Source organism: Coenobita brevimanus, chromosome 8 (genome assembly GCF_032717465.1).
Source record: "Coenobita brevimanus isolate Jiangsu-jjx chromosome 8, ASM3271746v2, whole genome shotgun sequence".
NCBI lineage: Eukaryota > Metazoa > Arthropoda > Malacostraca > Decapoda > Coenobitidae > Coenobita > Coenobita brevimanus.
Window position 1 is genome coordinate 45,511,548 of NC_136961.1, and position 27,886 is coordinate 45,539,433.

General features: G+C 38.3%; 1 protein-coding gene across 4 annotated transcripts in view; it reads left to right on the top strand.

Moving 5' to 3' along the window:
• LOC145408450 (UBA-like domain-containing protein 2-B) overlaps positions 1 to 23,852 on the top strand; it is a 78,358-nt gene extending 54,506 nt beyond the window's left edge. For 3 of the 4 annotated variants that reach the window (XM_080279182.1, XM_080279188.1, XM_080279201.1), the window contains 2 exons: positions 9,685 to 9,790; positions 11,477 to 13,271. In XM_080279182.1, the coding sequence (XP_080135308.1) occupies positions 9,685 to 9,790; positions 11,477 to 11,664 (294 nt within the window). In that variant the 3' untranslated portion in view covers positions 11,665 to 13,271. Of the gene's footprint in view, positions 1 to 9,684; positions 9,791 to 11,476; positions 13,272 to 23,583 lie in introns of those variants that run through there. The other variant, XM_080279193.1, reaches the window with a different exon arrangement.
• Positions 23,853 to 27,886: the final 4,034 nt, after the last annotated feature.

Here is a 27,886-nt window from a genome sequence, read left to right on the forward strand (position 1 = left end):
TAAGGTCATTAGTAATTGCAGCTCCATGGCGGTTGAGAAGTGGACCCACGTTGGTATAGTATTTTCTACTCTATTTATCTATTGCCAGACGCCTCAATCCCCTTTGGGGTGGCCACAAACAAATCGCCTCCAAAAAAATTAATACATCAAGGCCAGGACACCCTCTATATTACTTACAAGCAGCGACGTAGGGCAGTGTTTGTGTTTACTTTGTGACTGTAGGAAGGTATGAGTGGTGAATGAGTCATGTTTGGTAATATAAGCGCCGCGAGGAGAGAGAGTCCGGGTTCAGGTGGGTGTGGTGTGGTGGGGGGTGAAGTGGTGGTGGTGGGGGGGGTGATGTGTGGTAGTGGGGGGAGGGGTAGACGAGAGGGGATAGTAGGGAGAGAGGAAGGGTTGAAAGGGTTTGGTTGTGGTGGTGGTAGTGTGTGTGTGTGTGTGTGTGTGTGTGAGAGAGAGAGAGAGAAAGAAAGAGAGAGAGAGAGAGAGGTTGGGGGGGCAATAGTGGTGGTGGTGGGTGCCCTCAGAGAATGAATGAAGGACCTTATATGCCTGGCTGTTCCCCTCTCCCTCCCCTTCTCCCCCCCCTCACCCCTCCCCTTCCCACTTCAGACCTGTTTTAGTTACCTCAGGGCAAGGAGGAGGAGGAGGGGGAGGAGAGGAATGAAGGAGGTGAAGAGGTATGAAGGAACGTGGGGTTTGTGTTGTGTGTGTGTGTGTGTGTGTGTGTGTGTGTGTGTGAGAGAGAGAGAGAGAGAGAGAGAGAGAGAGATGGGCAGGGAAGAAAGTGCATACAGATTAGGTTATAATACGTCAACAAACTAAAGAAAGTACAAAGAAGAGAAAGGAGCAGCAAGAAACTCACTGGAAGAAAGTTGAAAGGGAATAGGGAATGAGAGGAAAAACACATACCGAATGTGGTGGAATTAGAAGAAATGAAGGGTAGAAAGGGGAAACTAAAAGACAGGTGTGGAATTAAATGGATATGAGGAGAAATTAACCAAAGGTAACGAAATGAAAACTTGAGGAAGAGGAAAGGGGAGTCAACTTAGTAGAGAGGAGGAAGAATGAAAAGTAGTTAAATAGAGAGGAGAAGGAATCAGCCAAGGGAAATAAAGACTAAGAGGAAAATAGAGTAGAATTAAGAGAAAGAATAGTAAGAAGGAAGAAAAGCAAGTGAAAAACAAAAAAAAATGTACCGTACTTTAGCAAACTTAGGTTAGTAACACCTTTTCCCAACCTACTTATATTTTTCCTCGGAGTTACATATACAAATTAGCATCTTGCTATCCTGAAATAAACTGATGAGAAGTGCTAAAATGCCTCTCCACCCCACGATAATATGGCATTCAAAGCCTGTTCCACAAGCCTACTACCTGGCTTTGTATGGGGTGGGCGGTAGAGGGCAGGTTGTGTGTGTAAACGGCGAGTGGGAGAGAATCGTAAGAGCAGAGGAGATGGACCCTTATTCTTGTCCATTGAGGAAGCTCCCTGACACCTTTTGATAAGCAGTTTATTTTGCTTTTAATACCTTAATGTCCACTACCTTGCTATATTAGTTCTTCCAGTACTCTGCATAGATAACGTACAAAAGGATGTAAACAAAAGGTGGACCATCGACCTTATTCTCGTCGATTTAAGAAGTTCTCTGACACCAACTATTGTTATCTCTGCGGATGGACAATATTTAATTAAGCGTTATAGATAGATAAGCAGATAGATAGATAGATATAATTGGCAAAAGAAATGTATTGACACTCCTAAGGATCACGGACATTTTGAACTGAGTGCTGTTTACGATGTACAGTTAGAAGACAGATTTTTTTTACATACGATAGATGAAATAGACCAAAGGTATAAGAATGGGAGGAGATAAGAAGGTTAATATAATGGCTTGGGGGAGGAGTGAGAACCCATATATGTACAGTTATCCAAAAAAAAAAAGGGGGGGAGGGGCGCATGTGTGACCTGACTGGGTGGATGGCGTTGGAACTGGGTTGTGTTTCTCCGTGTATATACAGTCATGAGCAAAAGTTCGTTTACACCTGTGCTGATTGAGGCAGTGACAGGTGTTACATGAATTATTATTACATTATTATTATTATTATTATTATTATTATTATTATTATTATTATTATTATTATTATTATTATTACTGCAATATGAACCACACAACAAAAGAGTATGAGAAGGAAGGATACTCTCTACCGCTTGGGGAGGAATGAGAAATAGGAATGGAAGGCAGGGCGAATTGCTGGCAGAGAGCATTATAAGCTAACTTCTGCTCATCACCGTACAATCGGCAGCAAAAGTACTGTAGGCTATCCTCTTTGAACTGTGAAATTGGAAGCGAGTAGTGTGTGTGTGTGTGTGTGTGTGTGTGTGTGTGTGTGTGTGTGTGTGTGTGTGTGTGTGTGTGTGTTTTGCCCTATAGTTTCAGTTATGGATATACGTTCATTATCAGTTTGCACCAGAAACGTACAAGAGGATTATTAAGGTATGATGTGCAGAATAAATTGCTAATGAAGAGGCGTTACGAAATCCCCAAGGCCAATCGTAAATACAGTGTGTTCCTGTATATTAGTTATTAGCTTGAGAGGAGTCTTGGATTACGGTATGATGAAACAGACAGCAATGTTTGTGTGTTTATTTCTTTTGCTTTTGTGCTTTAGCCTTCCTGTTTATAGGTTCCTCACAGCTGAGAGAGAGAGAGAGAGAGAGAGAGAGAGAGAGAATGCTGGGACTGACTTGAGTTCTGTTTGTGTTTGTGTCTCTTGCCTTTGTGCTTCCTTCTTCCTGTTTCTGGACTCCTTACGCATTGTAATATTGAGAAATTTAACCTTTCTTATAATTGATATCCCCCACCTCTCCCTCTCCCTCTCTCTCTCTCTCTCTCTCTCTCTCTCTCTCTCTCTCTCTCTTATCAGTCCACGGCTTAAATAATGCAGGTAAACATACTGATAAAGACAGAAATACAGAGATAAAGACATCCAGAAGCAGAGAAAGACCCACAGAAATACAGAGGTAAAATCTTCATACAGATACAGAAATACAGAGAGGTAGAGACAGGATAAAGAATTTCAGTGATTTAAAGATTTGCGCAGATAAAGAAATACAAACGTGGATAAATGTACGGAAACAGAAATAGTGAAAGGCAAAGATATATAGGTGCAAATATGAGGAGGTAAAATATTATGTAGAGGTAGGTACAAAAATACATAGAAGTAAAGAGAAAGATACAGAAATACATACTGCTGAAGACAGAGAAATACAGAGATCGAGACATGTAAAGACAGGAGTACAGACAGGTAAAGACTGGCTCCGGTACAGAAATATTGGTAAAGACACAGATAGAGATAAAGCCCTTAGCAGAGGTGAAAACTTTTATAGAAGAGACCTAACGGAGAGAGAGAGAGAGAGAGAGAGAGAGAGAGAGAGAGAGAGAGAGAGAACACGCAAGTACAGAGAAGCGAAAACATGTACAAAAATACAGTTAAATACATACTAATACAGAAATTTAGAGAGCTGAAAACTTAAGCAGATACAGGAATACAAAGAGGCAATGACAAAGATAGAGGGGGGGGGGAGCAAGAGATGGAGCGTGGGGATGTGTTATATAAATTGTCGGGATGATGTAGATGTGATAGGAAACCAGTTATAGAATGGGGGAAGTGGGTAAGGCAGTTAGGTGGTGTGTGTGTGTGTGTGTGTGTGTGTGTGTGTGAGAGAGAGAGAGAGAGAGAGAGAGAGAGAGAGAGAGAGAACTGAAGATAAAACATGCTAGAAACTGTTAATAGGCCTGGAAGAGGTGGATGCTAAAAATTCTCTCTCTCTCTCTCTCTCTCTCTCTCTCTCTCTCTCTCTCTCTCTATCACGTTACTTCATGGCCACCAACGTCTTTAATATCTTATCATATCTAATCTTTTTTTCTTTTATCCCTTCCGCCCAAAACACCTCCATTTTTTTCCTCACTTTCACCATCTTTCACTTTTTCATCTGTTTTGCCTTCCATTTTGTACTTCCTCTCTCTCTCTCTCTCTCTCTCTCTCTCTTTCTCTCTCTCTCTCTCTCTCGACTTATTTCACGTTACATTCCCTCTCTCTTAAATTCTCTCAGACTACGTCATTTTCTTTTCCTTTGGTTCATGTGTTGTTTTACCATCACTCTTTCCTGGAAGTGTGTAACCCGTTACGTCATACCCTCTCTCTCTCTCTCAAGCCTGTTAAATATTTACTTAGTTTTTTTTTGTTTTGTTTTTCATATTCAGTGTCACTTGCTATACGATCGTCATTCTTTTCTATCTATCTGTCTATTGCCAGACGCCTCAATCCCGTTTGGGGTGGCCACAAACAAATCGCCTCCAAGTCGCCCTGTCCCCCACCCTTTCACTGCCCTGCTCCCAACTCACACCCCCCTCTCTCATATACCTCTCCGCCCCATCCCTCCATCTCATCCTCGGCCTCCCCCTCCCTCTTCCCCCCTCCACCTCACTCACATACACTCTCTTCGTCAGTCTTTCACCCTCCATCCTCTCCACATGGCCAAACCACCTCAGTATGTTCCTCATAACGCTTCCTATCACATCCACATCGACACCACAACGCTCCTTTATATCCTCATTCTTCAGCCTGTCTCTCCATGACTCCACAGGCTCCTCTTAAATAACTCATTTCCACTGCTCTCACTCTTGACTTGTTTCCTTCCAACAATGTCCAAGCTTCACTTCCGTACGTTAGAGTTGGTATCACAATACTGTCATGTAGTAACTTTTTCACTTCCATGCTCACTTCCCTGTTTCTTATCACTGCTTTCAAAGAACCAGCCTTTCGAGATAGGAATGAGTCTGCCTGGTTTCTAGTCATGTCAGCTCTCCATTCTGACTACATTCTTTTGTATATTTATTATTATGGACTCATGCTTATTTAAGTATTTTAATTTTCGTAAAAACCTATTTCGCTTCATTCTTAATTGTATAGGTAATAATAGGTTTTCATCTGACGGAACTGTGCCACTCAAAGCTAGAATACTAAGTCGTGGTTGTGTGAAATTTGATCCTTTCGAGATAGGAATGAGTCTGCCTGGTGTCTAGTCACGTCAGCTCTCCATTCTGACTACAGGTGACGAGTAAACAGATCTTTATGGGGTTAAGGGTCTTTATCAGGTCAGAGTAAATGCGCTATAGTCATGTATTTCACTTTTTATTTATTTATTTTTAGGGAACATCTTAGGTCCAAGAGGTAAAAGGAACACTTAATTTATCATAGCGATTAGGAAAAGGATTGCTTGAAAGTGTGAAGGAAGTGTGACGTAAAGAGGTAACAGATCCATTGACCAGAGAGAGAGAGGGGGGAGGGGTGAATAAGAGGTGATGTGATTATGAGAGAGAGAGAGAGAGAGAGAGAGAGAGAGAGAGAGAGAGAGAGAGAGAGACTACTCCCCAACAAACGGTGTGGTGGCGGTATCTGGCAGCTAACCCCAGACCAGGTGCACATGTAAACATACCTGCTACCTTCCCTGTACTGTACCCTGCTGGTTGGAGGGGAAGCCTTGTTTTGTGTAGTTGCGGAAGAAGTTGATGTGGGAAGAAAATGATGAGGTTTTATGCTGAAATAAGTTGATGTAGGGGGGAAAAGGATGAGGAAAAGTTGATGTGGAAAGAGAATGATTTTTTTTTTTTTTTTTTTTTCGAAAGTAAGTTGCTGTAGAAAGAATGGTGTGGAAAAGTTGCTGGAGGAAGATGATGAAGTTTTATGTGGAAATAAGTTACCGTGGGAAGAAAATTATGGTTTTATGTGGAAGAGAAATAAATTGCCCAGAGTAGAAAATGATGAGAAGTTTGCTGTGAGACGACCATGATGAGGTTTTTTGCGGGAAAGAAGTTGCTGTAGGAGGAACATGATCAGGTTTTATGCGATTGAATAGTGTAGGAATAAAATTTGCTGCGGTAAACCTTTCATTATGCTGCTGATGAAGGACGCCTGCATGTGGTGTCACTGATATACCGGCCGTGTTATACAAACGTCCCTTATCTCTATCAACTGAAATGGAGAAGGTGGCCAGCAGGAGGGCAGATTCGACTCGTAATCCGCCTGGTTCACATTAGATGAACCCGGAATCACAACAGCAACTGTGATGACGTCTTTTATACTTTGGCAGCCTGTGATTTTATGCATTCCAGAAAAGGCCTGTACGCTTTTAACTCTAACTTGGCCCAAACTTGTCTTCTTTGCCCCTTCAATAATTGCCTTCAAAATACGATGCTATGGTAAGGATGTAGAGCCATAGCATCATTGAGCTACGTGAAATAAACTGCAAAAGGACACAAATCTGGACCAAATTGAGGTAAAAGCTGAATAGTACTGCAGGGGTTGATGAAAGCAGTATTTATCCACTCCATTTTGCAGTCTCAGAAATTGAGGAAATCGTGTGGCGAAAACAAGATTATATTTTAAAGATCGTGTGCTTCCTCGTGGTAACGTATTAGGAGAATGAATACATGATTTGCCTGACTTTTTACTCTCATTTTCATGTTGAAAGCAAAAATAAATAGATTTGTTACTGAATTCTGCAGGTGATTTTAACTCTGGGAACAGTTAAAAAAAAAAAAATAATAATAAACAAAAAAATAAAATAAAATAAAAGGAAAGAAAAAATGCTTGTACAAACAGCAGTACGTGAGACGCCCATCATTCACTCGGTTGGAGTAGTTCTGTCTTCAGGTGACTGCAGAATCTACATTGACAAGCCAGACGGTTTTCTGTCATCCAGAAAAAAACTATGTGCTACGCTGGGTGGTTACCAGTATAACCAAATGACACCTGGTGATTGAGTGGGTATGTTCATCCAACCGGATAGGGCCCTCAAGGGTTTACTACTCGAGGGTTGATTGGTCTTGATTGCTTACTTAGTGCACTCCGGGGTTTGTGAGGATAGTCACCCTCGTCGTATAAGTTAGGACTGGATAGCCTAGACCCGGTCCCCTACGCTGCTGATGGGGCAGAAAAGAAATGGATGATGATGGATGGGTAGGAACAAGAACACTGTATAGTTGCTCGATAAGTCGGATGGAAATTAGAGAACTTTGAAGCTAAAAATCACCACCACCACCACCATCATCGTCGTCGTCGTCGTCGTCGTATGAGCTCTTTTCCAACCTTTGAAAATGGAACCAAGGAAAGAAATTAAACGCGAGCAAAAGCAAAACCAAGGGGAAAAAATGTTTTATTTATTTTTGTAATATTTTCGAGTAATATTGCCCTTTGTTTACTATTCAACCCCATTCACAATGGAAAACGATATCACTGAAAGCCACACTGAAGTAAAGACCGTAGAATAGGGCAAATAAAAGATAAAAGCAAAACTTAAAAATACGACGCACTCACCCAGCAATGGAAAGTGAGAGAAAAATCAAATTAAATAAATGAGGTGGTTGGGAGTAAATAAGTACATGAGCTGTCTTATCCCAGCTTACTTCCTTGTCTAGGCACTGTGTCACCTTTGCACTTGTGTGTGTGTGTGTGTGTGTGTGTGTGTGAGAGAGAGAGAGAGAGAGAGAGAGAGAGTCTTGGCACACTAGAGATTAGGGTTGTTGCCAACTTGTACACAAACACATTCTGCCCACTCTTCCTCTCGTCTTTATTCCCCATGGTGTATCTTCTGTGTAGAAGTGTACAGTGTAGCATATCAGATGAGAGTTAAAAATGAGAGAGAGAGGGGGGGGGAGCACATATGAAATGGCTTGAAGCACGAAGAACAGTTGTCAAAAGAATATTGCCAGCGTATCCCGTTATATAATGCTGATGTAAACTATATCCGACCCCGCACCTCACATTGAAAAAAGAAAATGGAAATGGTGTGCTTAGCAAGGGGATACTTGATCTCATCACCGGTGCGCTACCATGCAGTCGAATTTGCCAGTTCTGTGGAAAAAGAAAGAAAAAAAACTGAAATCCTGCAAAACTTGTAACTCTACTTAAATACAGGGTGTCTCAAAAATTCGTACACTAATTTCAGGTGACTCAGTAGGGGGGGAAATTTGCTATATTGATGTGTTTCCAATTATCAGTCATTATGGAGTTACAATTACTGATAAACTTATGGGTGAATAATAGGGAGGCCATTGTCGCTAAAGGTTGTCAGTAACTGCGGCTCCACAACAGTTAAGAATTTGATTTTTATTTATATTGCATTCTCTCTCTCTCTCTCTCTCTCTCTCTCTCTCTCTCATGCACACACACACACACACACACACACACACACACACACACACACACACACACACACACACACACACACACACACACACAACAGAGAGAGAGAGAGAGCTGCTGGAGAGGGATTTACACAGTGATACCAGTGTAGCCTAACTGAGTAATATATATGAGCACCCCTCAGCTCTGTCTTCTGAAAGGAGAATGGTGTAGGGGAAGGGCAGATTCAGCCTGCAGTCCATTGGGTTCCTGTTCAGATGAGTCTGGAACCACAACATGAATAACAACAGTATTTCCAAATTGCACTTTTTTTTTTTTCTTTTTTTACATAAAAACATGTAAATTCTTCTATATGATAACAACAGAGATGAGAGGACAATATATCCTCACTAAGTACACTGCTGGACTGTGGCTGTATGCACAAGTCAGGGCAAACATTATAATGTAACTAATATAGTACTGTACTGTACTTTAGTTACATCCGTAGCAAGTCCATATGTATCTGGTTTATGTTATGGCAGTAATAATAGATATTATAGGTTGTTGAATGCCACTCAGGGATGAATGAGGCTGGTCACTCTCATCTTAAATGTCAGGACCAACTTGCCTAGCGCCAGGCTTCTACGCTTCTCATGGGGCAACGTAGGATTGGATGATAGATGGATGAATAGAGAACAGGTCATTAAAGTTGACCACTACCATGCTCCTTGGTGCTTACCCACCAGTACAACAAGTTAATATGTGTTGCTTGTGATATTTTTAGGTCATTATCAGTGCTTGGGATGCAGGAAGAAGCAGCATTTTCCCTTGCTTCATGAATAGGAGAGCTCTAAAAGCAGCTGGCAAAATACATTAGTAGTAAATTACTGTCAGCATGAACACAGTATAAGGACACAGAATATTTGAATGTGGTGGTTTAGTTGTCAGAATGTCCCAGTCACACTGACAGCCAGTCATAGGTTTAGTCTCCAAGAGGTAACTGGAAGTTTTTCAGTCATGTAATGCTACCAAGAAAGTAGGCTGGTCATGTACCCTCAGATATGTGTCTGTAAAGAACTACAGTAACCAAGCCTCAGCCCCCTAAAGTACACATTGTTGAGGTAAAATGAAATTGGCTGTTTACCATAATATCTGTCTGCCTATTGATAGATTTCTTAATTCCAGAGGCGATGGCCACAATCTTATCACCCCCATTTTACCTCATTCTAAATCATTAGACTGCCTTCCTTCCAATCCACACCACCCTCATTCCTATACCTTTTCCTCTCCTCTTCATCCCTGTACCTCCTCCTCAATCTTCCTCTTCTCCTCTCCCCTTCTGCCTCACTCAATACATTCTCTCAGTCAGTCGTTCATTCTCCATATTCCTCATGACTAGAGCATCTCAGGGTATCCATATCATATTATTTGTACTTTATATTATCTCTACTGTATTTTGTTGTCATTGTTCTAATACTGTTTGTGTTTTTGACAGCTGTGTACGCCTGCTAACACTCCTGCCACACCCCCAGCCTTCCCTGATGCGCTGGCAGCCTTCTCTAAAATGTCCACACAAGACAGACTCTCAAGTTCTCCATCAGGTTGGCTGTTATTATTTTTTATATTACAGAACACCTGTAGTTCATTCATCTTAACCTAGTGGAGATTTCTATCTCTTTGCTGCATATTTCCTTTAATTGTGAGAGAATTAGACATTGCTGCAGCACTGCATCCTTTCCATAGCACTACCTTGTGGCTAGCATCATATTCTGTACTCTTTTCTCTTTAACTTGGCCAAAAATTACCATCTCTGTCTTGAATGGTGAGCTGTAACAAGGGATTCAAACTAAACTATGATGTTTGTAACAAAGAAGAGCTATGGAAAGGATGTAGGGCTGTAGTATTGTTTTATTCACCATTGAGCTTCAGAAACAAACTGCAGAAGGATTAAAAGCCACCAGGTTAAAGTGGAAGAATGAAGTACTGTATGCAGTAGATAGAATACTCACTATGGTAAAAGGATACTGTACCTGTATTTATAATGAGCTTGATGCATAGTTATTATCCTTTTGAATTTGTCCATTAGTTTTTATTTTATTTTTTCTTTTAGTTTATTTTCTGTACTAAAACTCAAAAAAATAGCAGCAGTATACCTGTTTATGAAAATTACAGTTTGTCTGAAAGTATTGAAGCACCATGCTGTAAGAATGATAGGAGTTATCGTGGACAGTACAGTATTATATAGTGTAAAATTATGTAAGTGTAACCATTGGTGTAATGTTGTCAATATTACAGTACAGTAAGTCTTTTATGTACCCGTATATATATATCTAATACTGTACAGTACTGTATATTGGTGGTTGTCGGCATGAAAGGGGAAAACGACCATCGTCACACCCCCACCCCCCTTATGTACTATAATCCTAGCTGTGTCAATCTTTGTAAGTAGTGCAGCCAAAACCTGGAATCCATTTTTGTGATGAAACTTGCCAGGATGGTTGCATTTGAGTCACAGATGTGCCCATTTCATTTTCATGTCAATTGAAATGATCTAAACGGTTGTTTTGGCCCCTAATGACTGTCCCCATTGGCTTTACATTGCTGTACATTAGTGCATCGAGTGGCAGTTATCTGGCGTCAAAGCAGCCATTCACTGGTTTCAAGCAGTGGGAGATGCGGTTGAAAAACTGTCCTCATTTGAACAGTCATATATCACACAAAACCATGTTCTCCTCAGCAAAATGTAAAGCATTGGCATTGATAGACAATACTGTATTCACTGGTGTCAAAACTATGGTAAGCAAATCCATAATTTTTGAGACAGTTGTTTGTAATTGAAACAATTCCTGGCAGGTGGGGGGAAAACATGAACTGCTGAAAATTGGTCATCTTAACACATGCTTACGACACTTGAAATTTACACGCAAGAGTATAATTTGGCACTTTCGTCATTGATGCCATATTGCACATTCAGCTGTGTAAAGAGTCCTCAGACATTCAGCCATTCTTTTGCAATTGTGATGTGATTGAAACCAAGCCCGTGTAACTGCAAATGATTGAGGTTCAAGGATGAAGCCCATAAAACTTACAGATTATTCATTGAATTTCCACTGCTACTTATTAAAGTGTTTTGTCAACCTTCGTCAGTTTACAGTATCTGGTGTATGGAGTAAGCGGTAATATTTTGGTTCTTTTGGTATAATGAAGAATGCCTGTTGTTGTACAGTGAAATTTTGTGAGAGGCATTATCCTGGCAACAGTAAATAATGTGCATTGTGTTTTCCCAGGAGGGTTTTCTCCGCCACCACCACAGTTCCAGGCGCCCAGTATGGTGGTACCACCTCAGCACCTCCCACAGCACTTCACACAGCCTCAGCACCTCCCTCAGCACTTCACACAGCCTCAGCATCTTCCCCAGCAGTCACAGCCCAGACAGATTATCGCCAACAACATGCATATCAATGCACAGAGATAAGCCCCCGCCCCACCAAATAAATATTAATCTTGGTAATTTTTTAATGCAACAAAAATATATATATAATAATATAAAATATACACTGGAGTGGCTCACAGCACTGAAAGAAAGGGCTGTGAGGTGTTTGTGGATGAAACGTACAGCCATGGTTGAAGGTGGTTGAAGGTAGTGATCAGAGGTTGTTGGCAGGCACGACTATATCATGAAAACCGAGAACATGAAAGTGTGGACAGGCCCTGAGTTTTTTTTTTTTACAATAATATCTAAAGCATGTGATGATGGCTGAACATGCCCTCCTTTTCTGTATTGTTGCTGACTGCACTGTGTAATGTAGAAGGCAGGCTGATCACACTAACAATTACAGGTGTCAGAATATAGGGGCTTGCATAACAGTGCAGTTTTGCACTCTCAGTTTTAATTAGGCCCTTAGGAATATGGTGCATGGTTACCCTCACAGACCTCTTTTAATACAGCCAATTATGTTAAAGTTGACCCCTGTACTCCAGTGATGTCTTTTGTACAGTATTTTAATCAGGCTACCAGCAGATAGCTTTGCCAGTTTTTAAATTCATGCAGTTCACTGGGTTCTTGTCCAGATGAACCCAGGGCCACAGTGACAACAACTTCAACAACTTATTTTAGGAAATACCTGTACTTGTGACAGGGCTGTTGTAAGGATGTATCTAACCCCTTCATGTTCAAGAAGTGTCTCCCAAGCTGAAAAAACTTTGAAAGAACCTCTAGGAGAAATGTGGGAGGACCTCAGTAGTGAAGGAGGTAGTGAAATCTGTATCTGACCCCTTCATGTTAAAAAAAATTTTAAGCAGGAAAAAATAGTCTGTTGGCAGCAAGAATAAGTTACAAAAGACATCATCATTGTGAGGGGGCTAAAATGTCTCAACAGATTTGTTCTGATTTGAGTTAATCCAACTTGACCATACTCAGTTTGGTATATGATGTCAATTTTTATATGCTGGGTGATGTGATAGAGGAAGCTAGGTTCTCTGTTACATCCAGTCTGTTCACTGTCTAGTTTCTGAGTGCATTAGGTCCTCATTATACATACAGTGTTTAATTTTTTTATGAGGTTTTTGTTTTTATTGTTAACCTCTTCAGTCCAAGTATGTAATTTTCATTGTTATCAGAGAGTTTTCTTCAGTCTGGGGGAATATCTGTTGTAGTGAAGGGGTTAGTGAAATCTGTATCCAACCCCTACCAGTTTGGAATAATTTTTCCTAAGGTTGATAAAACTGTCTGTTGGAACAGTTAAAGTTTATGGTAAATATAAGAATATTTGCCTATTAAAGTTCCAAATCTAATTTGCCAGTTTTCAGTTAAGTGTGTTGCATAAATTTGTATAATTTTGGAGTACATATTGAGGACTGCTTGTATTTTGAATTATCCAGTCAAGTACATTACAGAAGGAACAGAAAATATTTACACAGTTTATGAAATTGTTGTGGATGGGGAGTAAATATACAAGTTATATTTCCTTTCACTTTATGTTCCTTAAATTTTTGTCAGGTAATTTTTTCAAAAGTATTTAATTTATGACTGTATTGCTAGTTAAGTGAAATTGGTCAGGCACAAGATATCTCAGTGTACTACGGCAGAAGCAGGAAAAATAAAACCATACAGTAAGTCCATGTCCTAAGTCTCCTTTTCTGTGATTTGTTAACCCATGGAGTGCCCAGTTATATGCCCTAGAACCTTCCCAGTGCACACACAAAAATGAACAATGGCAGACATTTCATAGCTCAAGTTTTTTATCATTGCAGTGATAGATACACATGCAGGTCATAAGAGAGTAAAGAAAGAACATTTTATTAGTGCTAGTTTTGGTGTGGCAGTGTGTATAACGTTGCTTGAATGAGAAGGTGTGATTTCACCAGACAGTGCTTACATGGTATCACTCTACATAGTCACTAGTAAAACAGGGGTGCAGCGAGAAGGGAGGGAGGCTACTGCTGAGATGCCAGTATATGTATTTCTCAGCTGTGGTGAGAGAATTTGAAGTTCATGTTTCATTATGCACAGCCTAAGCTGTGCTTCACATTCCAAAGTAAATACAGCTGGAGCTGTGACTCATGCTATGTGGGTTAAGTTCTCAGAAGTTACACAGTAATTAGCCAGTAACTATTTCTTATATAACTGATTTGCTAGTCCTCCCAGTATACAGTAATAGTTGTTCAGAAAGCTGATATTTGTAACACATCCTGGACTTGTAATAAGGACAGCATTGTGTTCATGAGTAAGTAATAATGTATGGTAATCTAAATGGTTGAAGTTAGGCATATACAGGTAGGCCAGCTATGTTTCCTTTGGATTCTAGGACATGAACAAATATGAGCATGATCACAAATTTCGGAAATTACCAAAAGAAATTAGTTACAAGATTAAGATATGAAAAATTGCACCTTTAGCTTTCTTTGATACATCTTATAGTCCATTTACCCATAACCCGTCACTTTTTTTAACATTATCTGCCCAGAATCAGAAAAATAAGGAAAACAGTAATAGCCTCCACATTTTCTTTTTTCTTTATGATTATGATGATTATGAACAGACATCCCCTGCTGATTACATGGACCAATTTTCTTGGTGATGCCTACCCCTTGTCTTCATTGTAATTTGTATCGATTTGTAAATGTGTATGGAAATATCAGTTCTACTTGTGAATCTTGACTCCACATTCTCACAGTCAGGCAGTCATATTGTGTCTCATCTCTCCTCGTGGCATAGTGGTTAGAATAACCCAGTAGGAGTGATGACCATGCATAGGTTTGATCCCCAAGAGGTTACTAGAGGTTTATTGATAATGTATTACCGTCAAGGGAATTAGGCTGGTCATCAACCCTTAAATGTACTGGACTGTGGTAGCCTGGCCATGTGCCCTACACCTTGAAGAGGGTGATGTAGGATTGGCTGCTACTGTTTTATTTCGCCTGATGCTGCACTTGAGAACCTTGACCTGAAGGTAGAAAATAAAGATTAACCTCTTCAGTCCAGTGAGGTGATTTTTTTTTTTTTATGCTTACTGCCTTCAGATTTTTTTTATTGATCTTAGTGACAGACATCAGATTGGGAAGGTGTTAATTGAGACGGTTTCTAATCTTATCATTACAGATCGTGTCCCCCAAAGCTTCGTAAAATAATCTGGAGGTATTAAGAATGAAGTAGAAAATATGTCATTGGAGTGAAAAGGATAATAGGTCTATTTCTGGTTGCTCTCCCAAGACTGGGGAATCGTTGAACCACCCAGGATGTCACAGAAAGTTGTCACTACCTCAGGTAGGGCTTTTCCCAACCTTGGAACTATAATTATGGTACAGTACACTTTAATAGCTTTATACATACAGTAGTACCTCATTTAGAACTATTCCTTTTTGGCCACCCTCAGCATACAACATGTAACCCAGGTATATTGTTTCATGCGGAAAATATTAACCATGAAAATTTGTTTAAAATATGAAGAGCTCATTCCAGTTCCGTGTAATTCATATGATAGTACAGTAGTGTGCCTCAACTATATGGATCATTTGCCCTTCAGAACCTGTAAAACATGGCTTGAACATGTAAAGCAGAGCAATCTGACCATGTGAGGCATGTGCAGTCCAGCCACTACAATACACACATGCATATACATACAGTTCATTTATAGCTGCCATCTTCTCCATTACCTTCTCAGTCAGACTAACTGAATGTTCATGCTGAGTCAATCAGTGCTCGCATAATTTCAGTTTAAATTATGCCCACCTGTGTAAGCATGCTGTGCCCTACTTTCCTTATATCACATGTGCTCATTAGTTACAGTTCTATCACTGAACTAGCACAAACCCAGATGTTAGTGCTAGTTTAGTTGTATAACTGTGCATGGTTATTTGTTCATTTAAATAAATATTTTTAAAACTTCCAATAATTTGTGCTTACAGTTTTCTAGATGATTTCATTATGTGTGTCTCTTTAACAGTATTGTATCCCCATTATGTTACTTTTTTTTTTTTTTGCATTCATGTTTGATCTTAAGGACACAGTAAATCACAGAACACTTGCGTTGCTACGTATAAAGCTAGTTTGCTACCTATCACCGGTTTACAGTATTGTTATTGTTGTTGTTATTGTTATTATTATTATTATTATTATTATTATTATTATTTATTATTTTTATTATTATTATTATTATCCCTTCCATCCATCCATCATCCAATCCTCTGTTGCCCCATGAGGAGCATAGGAGCCTGGGACCAGGCAAATTGGTCCTGACATTTAATTCAAGAGTGACCAGCCTCACTCATCCCTGAGTGGTATTACATGAGCAATAAACCCCAACCATCACTTGGATATAATCCTGCCCAGGCTTAATCCGATTGGAGTGCTTAATTATCCACTAAACCACCAGGAGCCATAATCTGGTTATATGGTTACCACCTAGCATAGCCTGGTGTACAGGAAGCCAATTGGCACGTCACTTTGTGTAGTCACCTGTAGACTGAAGGAAGAGAATAGAATGAAGGAAAGAAAGACAAGAGAGGAAGGAAGGAAGGAAAAGAGGAGGGAAGAGAGGAAAGGGCTGTCACCCGAGAGCAGCACTACATCGAGGGAGTGGATGATGAGTGCCCAGCTTCTTCCTTCTTTCCTTTCATCGTATGTCCTTCTTTCCTTCCTTCCTCTTATGTCCTTCTTTCCTTCTGTCTGCAGGTGATTCTACACTGAGTGACTAGCCGAATGGTTTCTTGTACATCAGGAAACCATTTTCTAACACTAGATGTAACCTTATTACCAAACTATGGCACCTAGTGGTTTAGTGGGCAATTAAGGTGCTCCAACCGGGTTGAGCCTGTGTCAGTTTATATCCAAGGGGTGGTTGAGGTTTATTGCTCATATAACGTCAATCAGGGATGAATGAGGCTGGTCACTCTCATCTTAATGTCAGGATCATCTGGCCTAGCTCCGGGTTCCTACGCTTCTCTATGGGGCGATGTAGGATTGGATGTTGGGTGGATGGATGGATAATTATTATTATTATTACTGTCATTATTTATTTATTATATTTTTTGTATGCATCCTTGGCTTGAAATGAGGACTGCCTGTATATGATGTACTGTAACACATGTTGGAATGCATCCATAGCTGAGTAAAATGACCCCTTTTTTAGTTCATTTGAAGAGAGTTACTGTATGTTTTGGGGGAGTGCATTGGAAGTGCTGAATGAGGTATTACTGTAATTAAATTGTGCCATCTGTTAAGACTGCCATTTATTGGGTTGGCTTTTGTTAGCTACTCACTGGGTTATAGTGCAGAGCTCCCCACTAGTAAAATGGAAATTGCAGCATTAACTTGGAATATTGTATAAACTTTTGTGAGAGGGTGATCCAGGTGTTGTCAGATTCACACACACACTTGCAATCAGCACCCTCTTGTAACTTAAGATTTGCTTATGTAGGAAGGACAGGGAAAATTTTTCTGGAAAAACAAGGAAAGATAAGTGGACGAACCTCCATTGTCCTGTTCCTTGTGCAAAACAGAATCAGAGTTATGGGAGAGAGGAGATTGTTAAAGTCATTTGTGAAACTGGGCCTCAGTCTGTCTGTGATTCCGTATGTTCATGTTCTAGTGTACTGTAATCACATACAGCCTACTGCTGTAACACGTGGAGGCCCTTAACATCTTCAGTCTGATGACCTGGTTTGAGTCATTCCTCCAGTCTCCAGATGATTTGATTTAGCCTTTCATAGATCTTTTGTAATCGAAGGGTTAGTAAAGGGCTAAATCTAACCTTTCCAGTTTGAGAAGCTTATTCAAAACTGTATTAAAATATTTGGAGATAGCAAGGACAAAGCAGTAAAATATGTCACCAGACTGAAAGGGTTAACTGACAGTGTAAATGTAATAGGTCAGATTTACCTGTATTAAAAACTGCACAGTCTTGTGCATCAGTCCTTTAACATCATTCATATTGTATTCTTCTGTGATGTACTGTATTATACAGTTGCTCAGAAAAGTATCTGAAAATATTGTCTCTGTGTTCACAAACATACAGTATGTATGCCTCCCCCCCCCCCTTACATACCATAATGAAGGAGCTTCATGAAACATATGAAATACAATAACCATCCAGGTGTATTTACCGTAGGGGAAAAAAAGTGAAAAACAGCAATGCATATTGTGAAATCATCAATAACCTAGTTGCAGATACTTCTTTAATCGAGTGTACTGTAATTGTACATCACTTTTTGGATCCATCCCTGGGGTACAATTTCTTGTTAGAATCACAATAGGAGGCACTGCTTACTGTGTACAGTATGTGTGATCCTTAATTTAATGCATTGTATGGTATGTGTTATATACTGTACTGTAGATCATATATATTTAGTTAAGTTAAATTATGTCTTATGTTAGTAGCTGGGTTATTTGATAAACTGTCCATCACGGAGGTCATTTCACTTATCATTATCCTGCAAATCTGAGAAGGTAAATGCATTTGGGATTTTCATTGTACTGCCATGAGAAGAAAAATTCTTAGTCACAACTAACAGTATGCAAATAAGAGGTACCATTATGCAAAAAAAAAAAAAAAAAAAAAAAAAATGTACTGCTTCAGTATGATGAATTTTTGAAGTCACAACTAACAGTATGGGAATATGAGGTGCATAAACCTGTAAAGATTGTAAGTCTGTGAATGTATTAGTAAGGATAAGATAAGGAATATTGGGTATCAAGCCATTATATTCCTGACAGTACTCATCTTACAAATTTGACTTGAACAGGATATCCTATACATTTATTTTTTTTGCATGCACATTTATAACTAAAAATTAACAGGCCATTTTGTATGTATGTGTAAGTGTTTGATTGTAAAAGGAAAAGAATAATAAGTAAAAAGCAAAAGCAGTTGTAACCACTCTAAATTCAGCCACATACAGTCATCACACCTGTAATGCAGTATAAATATTCTAGAGACTTTTGTAGAGAAGCTTTTTTTTTTTAAAGAAAGGAAATAGCCTGAGATCAACTGGACCTCGCTCCTTGGTCCATCAAATGCGCTACATTGTAATAGAAAAAAAAAAAGTATTGACCTACTGTTAGTGTGTGTGTGTATATATATATATATATATATATATATATATATATATATATATATATACTGTATATACACACATACATACATACATACAGTATATATGGTGAATGTTTTTGGCATATCAGATAGAGTCAGGATTCAGGGGGCTTGAATGATGAGTGAATGGAAACGTGGCCTATTGGACTGGGCAAACTTGGGCTGTCTGGACGTTGCTACTCCTCACCCTGCCCTAGGGTAAGACAGGAGGTCTGGATGATGATGATGCTCTGGACATAATTTTTTTTTTGTGACCAAGATTAAAATCTTCACTTTTGTGGTATTCCATGAGGATTCTGCCATACTTTTGTTATTTGCTGTTGTCCCACTAAATGATTAATTTGCTTTGTAATGGCATGTGACATCTGACATGTGCTGACCACACTCGAGATGATCCAGAATCTCCATAACTACGAAGGTCAAATAAATATGCTTCAGCTTCACATGAGGGCATACTCCCTGCGTTTCATAGCATCTCCAGTAAGCTGATGAACACTTCACAGAAAGTGAACCTGCAGGTAACACAACACACAGTAAATAATCAGCACAGCACAAACGAAGAGATAGCCTTAAGAACTGTTCTGACAGTAAGTCACATGGTGCGATATTTGGGCCTGAGGACTCCTAAGGTAGATAACTGTAAACAAATCCAAGCCAAGCCAAGCACTACTGGTAGCTGTGTTTGCTATTACTAAAGGGAGATTAACCATGCTAGACAGAAGTTTATTGATTATATGGACAAGTGTGCTGTACTAAATTCTCTAGATCCTAAGGGAGGGATAATTCATGCTAGAAAGAAGTAAATTAACTTTACTGGCATGATACTCTCTCCAGTCACTCTAGAGAAAGCTGCATTATGGGGTGGATGACTGCATATGGTATATGAAAAGTCAGTACACTTTTTTCCTGCTTGCTCAGATAAAATTAAATTAATTAGAGGTAGGTGGGGGTGCTCACCATCCACTTACTCGATGTAGTGCTGCTTTGGGTTTTTCCCCTTTCCTCTCTTCCATCCTTCCACTTCTGTCTTTCTTTCCTTCACTCTTTCCTCTTTCTTCCGCCTACGAGTGAGTTTACACTCCTTCTTCTGTCTTTCTTTCCTTCATACTTTGCTCTTCCTTCTGCCTACAGTAACTCTACACTGACTGACAAGCCATATGGTTTCCTGTACACTAAGAAATCATTTACTACGCTGGGTGGTAACCATATAAGCAAATTATGGCACCTAGTGGTTTAGTGGGTAATTAAGGTGCTCCAGTTGGGTTGAGCCTGTATAGGTCTATATCCAAGGGGTGGTTGGGGTTTATTGCTCACATGATGCCACTCAGGAATGAGTGAGGCTGGTCACTGTCATCGTAAATGTCAGGATAAACTTGCTTAGCCCCAGGTTCCTACGCTCCTCATGGGGCAACGTAGGATTGGATGATGGGTAGCTGGACTAATATTAATCATATACAGTACAAGGTGCAGTAAATGTATGCAATGTGAAATAAATATGTACGAGCTTGCATGTGAGAATGTAGGGATGGGGATAGGAGAAATTGTAGACAGAGAGAGAGAACAGCACTTGAATGTAAAAAGGTGTAAAAAAAATAATACAGTAATAGCATTTTAGTATGAAGAGGTATATTAACTGGTTGACCAACTTTGATAATTTTGGAGTGAATGCTGAAAGTCCAAGAGATTAGTTGTAGTTGATTCATGCAATTACTTGCTGAAAACAAGATGAGTTCTGCTTTTTACACTGGAACCAGGTGGTATCGATTAGTTTCCAGTAATGCCATAATCTTATTTTAGTTCTGATTATTTATGATAGCCATTTAACCCACCCAGTCCGATGACATAGTTTTACTCTTTATTCTTGCTGCTTGCAGATGACATTATTCACCTTGGGAAAAAATTTTAACTGGAGTAGTTAGGTATAGGCTCCAGTATCTCTTCCAGTGCAAGAGAAATTTCTTGAATTAAATAAAATCATCTGAAAGCAGCAAAAATTAATTTAAAAAAAAAAAAAAAAAATGCCATCAGATTCAAGGGGTTAATATTTGTTTACTGTTAAGGTTACAGTCAGTAAAATATATGTTCATACATTATTACCTTTTAGAAAGCGTATGCAGCCAGAAACTGTTTAAGTTAAAGTTAATTAATAAAAACATTGTAAATATGTTTATGTGAATTTTTTTTAATATCACCTCACCAGGACCATTTGTCTTGTTTGTAATCAGAAGTCAAAGACATAAAGATTTGAGTTCAGTGCTTTACCTATCCAGTCTATCAAATTATTTTTCTATTTTACTCGATATTTCCTGATGTTTCATTTCAGCTTAGGAGAATACCACCGTACTGAAGGGGTTAAGGAGTATTGTATCAAACCCCTCCACTTCCAAAAGTCTACCATAAGCTGAATAAAATCTCTTGGAATTGGCAAGAACAAACTAAAAAATATATCACAGGACTGAAGGGGTTAACATTACAGGCAGTTCACTGTCAGTATGTGTTATGTTTTGAAAGTGGGAGTGAATTATCGGAAATTTATATACCATTTTTTTTTTTTTTTTTTTTTTTTTTTTTTTTTTTTAATACACCCATGTTTTTGCTATATTTCTAAATGTGGATGTACATTGTTCTGCACAGGGAAAATTGGTAGTTAATTATCAGAGAGAGATCCTTATGATGCAAAGAATAAATGCAAAATTACATAGTCATTAGACTCTCACTTATCCAACTTTCATACATAAAATAAACTATCCGTTTAGTACCATTAATCTGTCAGGTGTAACACTTGTTCAGTGCTAGTTGCATCAGGCATCCTATTGCCATGCACTTGTGTGATAGATGAGTCACTGTATGTCATTAAAGATTCCAGTACAGTGTATTAAAGTACAAAAAATTGCCCTTGATATTAAATGTCAGCCAATGTAGATTAATTTAGTGGAAGTGTGAGATTCTGTAAAGTGCTTCAGTTAATGAGATTGGCAGGGAAGATATTACTTTTTACTTATTTATTTTTACAGTAACTGTCTATCTCCATCAGTCTGGGTGATGTCTTTTTCCCTTGCTGTTACCAGATGATTTTATTCAACGCACGAGACACCTCTAGGATTGAAGGGGCTTACTTAGGCAATACAGCATCTAAACCCTCCAGTTTGAAAAGTCTTTACTAGGCTGAATAAAATCATCAGGATATGGAAAGCATAAAATGAAATAGACTTTCTCAAGCTCCGTGATTTAAAGCACATAATTGAGTGCATTATACATATGAAGTAAGCTGCCATTGATTTGTATTCAGAAGTTGGGCAGCAGTTTTGGCAAAAGGCTATGGTATCTTCAAGTCAGGTTTTTTTCTCATAGTATATCATGGAATCATAACTCCTCTGCAATGACATTTATTTATTGCATTCATGCCCCATAAGATTATTTATTCAGCTTAGAGAATCTGTCTTTTAGTTGTTTTTGTTGCTCCCAGTTTATCTGGATGTGAATTTACTGGACTGCAAGCTGAAGTTGCCCTTCTGCAGTTTATTATGCACCTTGTAGGGGACAGGAAGTGTGCTAAAGAACACTTGTATAACCCAGGCAGCTCCACTGCCCAGTTATACAGTACAGCATCAGTGTCACCACAGGCACTGGTTTAGTAGAGTTTGTTCCTATTAGTCATTACTGGGCATCTCTCGTAAGCTGAATATGATCATCTGGAGAAAGCATGGATAAATCGTAAGTCACCATATTCAAGGTGTTAAGGGCAGACGTTAGTGAAAAAAAAAAACAATGCATTAGTATGCTACTTGAATGTAAACAAGCACACACATACAGTAAGTCCTTGTTATATATATATATATATATATATATATATATATATATATATATATATATATATATATATATATATATATATTTTTAATTTATGTATGCTATAAGGTTTACAGTAGTTTACACAGTTGCCTGTTGACTTGTTGAATCTAGGAATGTCTTCATTTTATTTTTGCTATCTCCTGATAATTTTGTTCAGTTTAAGAGATATTTCAAACTGTAAGGGTTAAACACAGCAGTAACAGTCATTTAATTCAAAAGTCATTTGTATGTTATACAAAATTGCCTGGTAGCTGCAAAACTACCCCTCCCCCCCCCACACACACAAATTCCAGGGATGAAAATTCCACTGCTACCTATGAAGCCAGTATGTCACTTCCCTCAGGTTACAGTACAGGTTGTATGGAAAAAGTTGTGATAAGTTTGAACATATTTCTGATTATAATGACTTTTAAATTTATAGATGCATAAATAGATATACTGATCCCACACTATATGGATGTTTAACTTCGAAGGTGTTTTAGGGGTTTCAGAATAAAAGTAAGTGGTATCTTCTGATGTCAATTTTGGTTCATGGAGGATGCAAGGAGCCAAGTACTGCACCATCTTAGGTTCACCAGAATATTCTGAAACATTCTGTGCTTGTGTTTGTGCATTTGGTTGTGTGTAAGTTTTATTTACATGTTTTATCCTTTGTTCATCTTATATCTTAGGCCATCAATCAATGTTTCCAATCATTCAACTGAGTGGAATTTCTCTGAGGCATGTTATTTTGATGTGAAGAAATAAGCTGTATCTACTGTAAAAATATGTGCAGTCTACAGTATATTGATGCCCTAATTTGTAACTGCTTCATAGATATTTGTCAGTAGGATTTATCATGTGTATTGGTGAATATGATACCATATGTCATGTACATACTGTATATGTATAATAGAGAAAAAACTAATAGGAATAAATGGACTGTAATTACTTTCTCATTTCTCTCACAGGTCACTGGGCACTGCAGTATATGTATTGGGAGCTAATTCAGTCTGAACAGATGTTCATTTGGAATATCAGCTTTTATGTTGCTGAGATTCAGTGCTTATAATGTGTGTGGCACCAGTACTTTGTGGGCAGGAGCCATTTCACATGCATATTCATACACACACTCAGTCGTACATGCATGGACTCACTTGTGAATGTAAAGAAATGTATTGATAAAATAGTAACAGAATATGGGACATATGAGCCCCATTGAATCATGTGAAAATACAATAATGTGAAAATGGATACAAACAGATTTATAGAAATATCAGATAGTAAAAAAATGAGGTTGACTCAGTCTTGTAAAAGTTCAGTTAGATAAGAGCATACACACACACTGAAGACAAAATTGTACAGGAGTCACTTCACTGTTGTACAGTTGTTACCATTTAGGTTTATGTACAGCATCTACAACCTTACACCCTTGCATATTATTATTGTATAAATGTTGCAAAAACCCATGAAGAAAATGTCAGTTAATTTGCACGCCCATAAGCCAATTATCATTGTACAGTAACAGAAGTGGTTATGGCTGGTCATCTACCATCAACTCTTGATTCTGATATATATAGATTATAGAGTAGATATATATATATATATATATATATATATATATATATATAAATATAGTATATATATATATATATATATATATATATATATATATATATATAGTATATATATATATATATATATATATATATATATATATATATATATATATATATATATATTCCACCTCCAGATGACTTTATTCAGCACATGGGAGATGTTTCACACTGGAGGTGTTAGATGTAACCCTCGTTAACCCCTTCACCACTACAGGTAAAAGTCTTTCTTCAGTTGAATTAAATCATCAAGTGGTAGCAGGAATAAGATACAAAACACATAGGCCCGTATTATCGTCGAATAAGGAAGCTCCCTAACACCTCTTCTTAAGTAATTATTTTGTTTATTACGCCCTACTGCCCTCTTTTGGGTTATATAAATCCCTCCAATATTGCCATACTCTGCATAAATAGCATGCAAAAGGATATTAACCAACCCTATCCAAAAATAAACTGCCAAGGAAGAGGGTGTTAGGGAGCTTCCTTACCCAATGAGAATACCAGCCACAATCAGACTGAAGGAGTTAATTATACTGAACTATGCTAGCCTACCCTCAGGTCCCTATACCATACTTTAAAGGAGGATAACTGAGAAATGACCATTACCATTGTATTTTTTCTAGAAGTGGCACTGCTCCATAATACGTGATGTACAGAAAACACAGATTCATTCATTTAATATTGTTAAGCTGTATGAGTATTGTGTTACTATACAGTCAGGATCAAAATTGTTCCTGTTGTTTTTGTAGTTTTTAATGTTGTGAAAATTATCATGATTGTTTTGGGGTTGAATCCATGCTGATCAATGTTTTCTGTGTCATAAAGGTGAATTAATGAAATCTGAACCCGAGAAAAATATGCCTGAATCAGTTAATCTTTGCAATTAACCCTTGACCCAAAGCATGACCAAATGAACATCATTGATTGGCAGTTGGGTGGACAGTGCTTTTGAGGTTAGGAATCACCCAGAGCTGAATGAAATCACCTGGAGATAGAATATAAAGTACAGTATATCATTGAAATTAAATGATTACATACTGTATTGTAATAAAAAGCTGCTGCATGAACAACAGTAAAATTGAACCAGTAAGAGGAGATTATGATGGAGGTAGAGCTTAGATGCCAAGGTAAACCACTGAAGTCCAAGGTCATCTTGTCTGTTTTATTCTTGGTATCCCCTAATGATTTTATTCAAAGTGAGAGAGTCCTCTAAATATGGAGTTTATGAAGGGTATCTCTAATCCTTCCCATTTGAAAAGTCTCTCATAACTTGAATAAATTACCTGGTTGTAGCAGTAGTGAGATACAGGCAACCCCCCCATTTCACTGGGGTTAGAGGACACAGACCCTCGTGAATTTGGAATTTCCACATAATTTTGATGCATCCCCCCAAAATGCCCCTATGGTAACCTACTGTATAACCCCTGTAAGCCCCTAGAAACCATAACAGGAACCTAAAACTGGCTTAAAACAGTACAAATATATGCTGTGCTGTACCAATGTACAGTACAGTATACAATTTACTTCAGTAAGAAATAGCCTGTAAATGGGTATGATTATAAGAATTATGGCTAATCTTGTTGTTGCTGACTGCCACTGACACCGCAGCAGTGTGCACAAACTTAAAAAACTATGTCTGGGACCAGAAAACACCATAAAATATTACAAATATGTACCAAAGTACAGTACTGTATAAAAACTTTAATAACAAATAAGCATTTAATGGGTATGGCTAAAATAAGTTAGGGCAAATTATTTTTACTGAGGGAAAATCCGCATAAAAGGGGGGACCTTGAACTTCAGTCCCGTGAATTTGGGGGGCTGCCTGTTTAGGTATGTCACTTGATTGAAGGCTCTAAGTTATGGTATAAACATTGTGTTCTTGAATCTCGTAAGTGAGCTGCTGTACAGTATATCGATGTAGAATGCAGAGTTTTCTGTCATATGGAAATATTTTATGCATAAGGTGAAACTTTTTAATAATACTTAGTGGAGAAAATTACAAATGTGTGTAGAGATCATGGAGAATCATGACTTCTTGAAAACAATTGAGAACTTCCTTGTAAATATTTATTCAAGTTGTCCTGTTACTGTATTGTATCAGACATCATTGCTCATCAGAATGTGTACAGTTTACTGGAAAATTAGCAAATTGAGATCTTTTAATCCTGAATATTGTTTTCACTTTGGTCAAAATGTGTACAGTTTGTCAGAAAATAAGGAAATGAAGATCTTTGAATTTTGAAGATTGTTTACACTTTGAATGTGAACTGACCAATGTTTTTAGAGCTAGTGTAATAAGAGAGATGTATCATTTCTCAGAGGAAGTAAAGTTGACTTTGTAGAAATACATTGTCTGAATATTTTCATACAGTGTAGTTTAACTTCCTCTTTGTAGCTTGTTAATGTGACTTGGGTTATGCCTGCCATTTCTTTTTGTCAGAGAATTAAACCAATGATTTACAGAGTAGGGCCATTGTCATCTGTCTGTTGTCAAGTGTTAGATTATTTAATCCTGGAGGGAGTGACCACAAACAAATTGGCTCCATGTCTCTCTAGTTTTCACCAGTAAAGGACTCTTTGTGAGCACGTGATGAACAAGCAAGCACCATGTTATCACAGTTTCCCTCTAATCTCTGATATTTAATTGTTACAGTTGATGCCAGAAAATACAGCGTTACGACTGAATATCTTTTAAAAATTGATTTTGTAATTGAGGCGTTCACCTATTAGAGCCGAACACTCCGTTGGAAAATTTGAGATTTCATGGGGTTCCTTCGATTTTGTGGGTGAGTTTGTAGTTGATAAGAAATATATTGAAGGAATGTTATACATGCAGAAAGGATTTCAACTCTACTTCACATAGGAGTAAAGTTATTAGCTTCTGCATAGCATGACAGTTAGGTTGGGCTGGCCCACTCATTTCCAAACTTAACTGAGAGCAAACATGGCTCGCTCACTCATAATCATCAGGCTGCCTTCCTGATGTCAGAGGACAAGATGTCCTGGTGACAGTTTTGTTTACAGTCACCCCCTCTGGGATTAAGTTATCTGGCTGCATAAATTTACCTCTACACAGGGTTGTCCCTTGTGATTGTTGCCACACTAAGTATATGTAAGCTGTGTAACATAGGTTTCAAAAGAACAACATGTGTAAAAAATAATTAAAATGTGCATAAACGTTTAAAAATCAAGTGTTCTTCATCCCCATTTGTTAAGAGTTGAGTGGAAAGAGAAGTGTCATTTACTGGTACCGCAATAACGTATTTGTCTGTTTTGTTCTTGTTATTTTCAGGCGATGCTATTCAGCTTAGGAGAATGGCACAGGACTGAAAGGGTTAATGAATGCAATATCTAACCTCCTATGTTGGAACAGTATCTCTTGAGGTGAATCAAGTTATTTGGAGGTTACAAAAGTAATATACCAAAGTGATTAAATAGCAATGAAACGTTTCCTAGTGGGAAGATTATGTTTTGGTAATTCCTAAAACAGGGCAGTTATTTTGGAACATAATGTATTTATGATGAAAATACATCAGCTGCTGGATAAACGTAGAATTATATTGAACATGTACAGTAGTAATAAAATGCCGTCTGACCAGACTGAACATACTTTATTAGGAAGCAAGAATAAAACAAAAAATTTTACTGTCCAGAA